Source organism: Sinocyclocheilus anshuiensis, unplaced genomic scaffold (genome assembly GCF_001515605.1).
Source record: "Sinocyclocheilus anshuiensis isolate Anshui unplaced genomic scaffold, SAMN03320099.WGS_v1.1 scaffold1696, whole genome shotgun sequence".
Lineage (NCBI taxonomy): Eukaryota > Metazoa > Chordata > Actinopteri > Cypriniformes > Cyprinidae > Sinocyclocheilus > Sinocyclocheilus anshuiensis.
In genome coordinates this window covers 478,196-479,834 of record NW_015555835.1, presented here as the reverse complement: position 1 = coordinate 479,834, position 1,639 = coordinate 478,196, and the positions used below count along the sequence as shown (strand labels likewise).

The 1,639-nt window shown below is 38.4% G+C and overlaps 1 protein-coding gene across 1 annotated transcript in view; it reads left to right on the top strand.

Annotated features, from left to right (window-relative positions):
- The window catches only part of LOC107675425 (transforming growth factor beta receptor type 3-like), a 161,517-nt gene that overhangs the window by 145,831 nt on the left and 14,047 nt on the right, over window positions 1-1,639 (top strand). The window contains exon 15 of the mRNA XM_016469757.1: window positions 617-776. Within this exon, the coding sequence (XP_016325243.1) occupies window positions 617-776 (160 nt within the window). The remainder of the gene's footprint in view (window positions 1-616; window positions 777-1,639) is intronic.

Genomic DNA, 1,639 nt, shown 5'->3' with positions numbered 1-1,639 from the left:
ATTCAGAAACAGAAAGTAGAGCAGCTGCTTTGTTTACAGGGTTTCATTTAAATGAATTATTATTATTATTATTATTATTATTTCTGCAGTTTAGCGCCATCTGCTGTCAGAGAGTGAAAGTGCGCTTTCATCCAGAGCGTCTCTCACATGTTCCGCCATGTGCTTCTCGTCCGCGCTTATTTACGTCAGTGCGCACGCATCTTTCACGCAGCATACAGCAGTGTTGTGCATTTTGACCAGTTGATGGGAAAAGTATTCTTAAAATGCATTCAAAATTCTGAATAACTTGTAATATATAATTATTCACGGTATTTAGAAGAGCCCACGATAACAATATCGTGCATATTCATTACCGTGATATATCGCATTACCGAAAACCGGCACAAGTCTAATATATATATATATATATATATATGCATTAACCCTCATTAACACCCCATTTATACATGCAGAATATCTGTTTTTTGTTTGCCAAATTGCAACAGACTCCAAAATCTGGCCTCTCCTCATAATAAAGGAAGTGCAGTTTTAAGCCTGTTGATTATAGTAAGCTCTTTTATCTCATGAGTGAGGTTCATGATGTCCTTTGAGGATTGTGGTGCTTCTCTCTTTGTAGTGTATGCTACCAGATGAAGCCTGCACTTCCCTCAGTGTGGACAGCATCCTTCTCATGATGAGGAACACCAAGACCATCACCAAGCCAATGGTGGTCGTCTCCGACAACACACCTGTCACTGTTAACGTACCTGTGGAGCCACCTAGTCCACAACATCCAGGTAAATATCACATAAAAAAAATACAAAAATATTCCAATAAAAAATCCACAAAAATCAATCCTTTGAAAAGTGTATTAAAAATCATGTACATTCACATGAGATGAAGACTCCAGTCATTTCAGTCTTGTAGAAGAAGCTATTTTATTTGTATCTTTTTGAGGCTTTGATATTTTGAAGAACATGGCGTATATGAAGCATCATGGGAGAATGTGTGTGTCTAAAGTTGTATATGTGTCAGTCACTCACAGATCACAGGCCTTGTCTTGCTTTGTGGTGCATTACTCCCATCTGGAGTCTTTGAATATGTGGTAGTGTTAAGTATGTGTGTATTTGCATTAGGGGTTGAACGACTTCTGATTTTTTGAAGTCGACTTTTATGTGATGAAAGTCGAGTCGAAGTGGACTAGTCGCTGATGACGTCATTAATGAACAAATAAGTCTGGAGCTGTGACAAACACCTTGTGCACAGCTATGGCATATGACACAGCGCTGCCCACACGGCTATTGCTCCTATAACAGCTTTTTTATCAGTTCTTTTGTATTTGGGTCGTTATATTTCTCACATATTTCTGCTCATTCTAAATCAGATACAGATAAAGTAGCACAGTAAAGATTACATTAATATGAATGCATTAGTGAGAGCGATTGCGTGTGTGAATTAATTCTACCTGGCAGCGTCTTTCTACTAGTAGTGAAGCTGTGGAATTTAGTTATTAAGAAATAAATGCTTGAACTTTTCAGTTTCTAAGCTCTTTTATTAAGAAATCACAGAACAGTGTTGACAATACATTTCCGCGCTGAATGATTCTGTGCGCGTGGGATGTGCGCGTGTGATGGACGAGCTACTGTCTGTAATGTGTGTG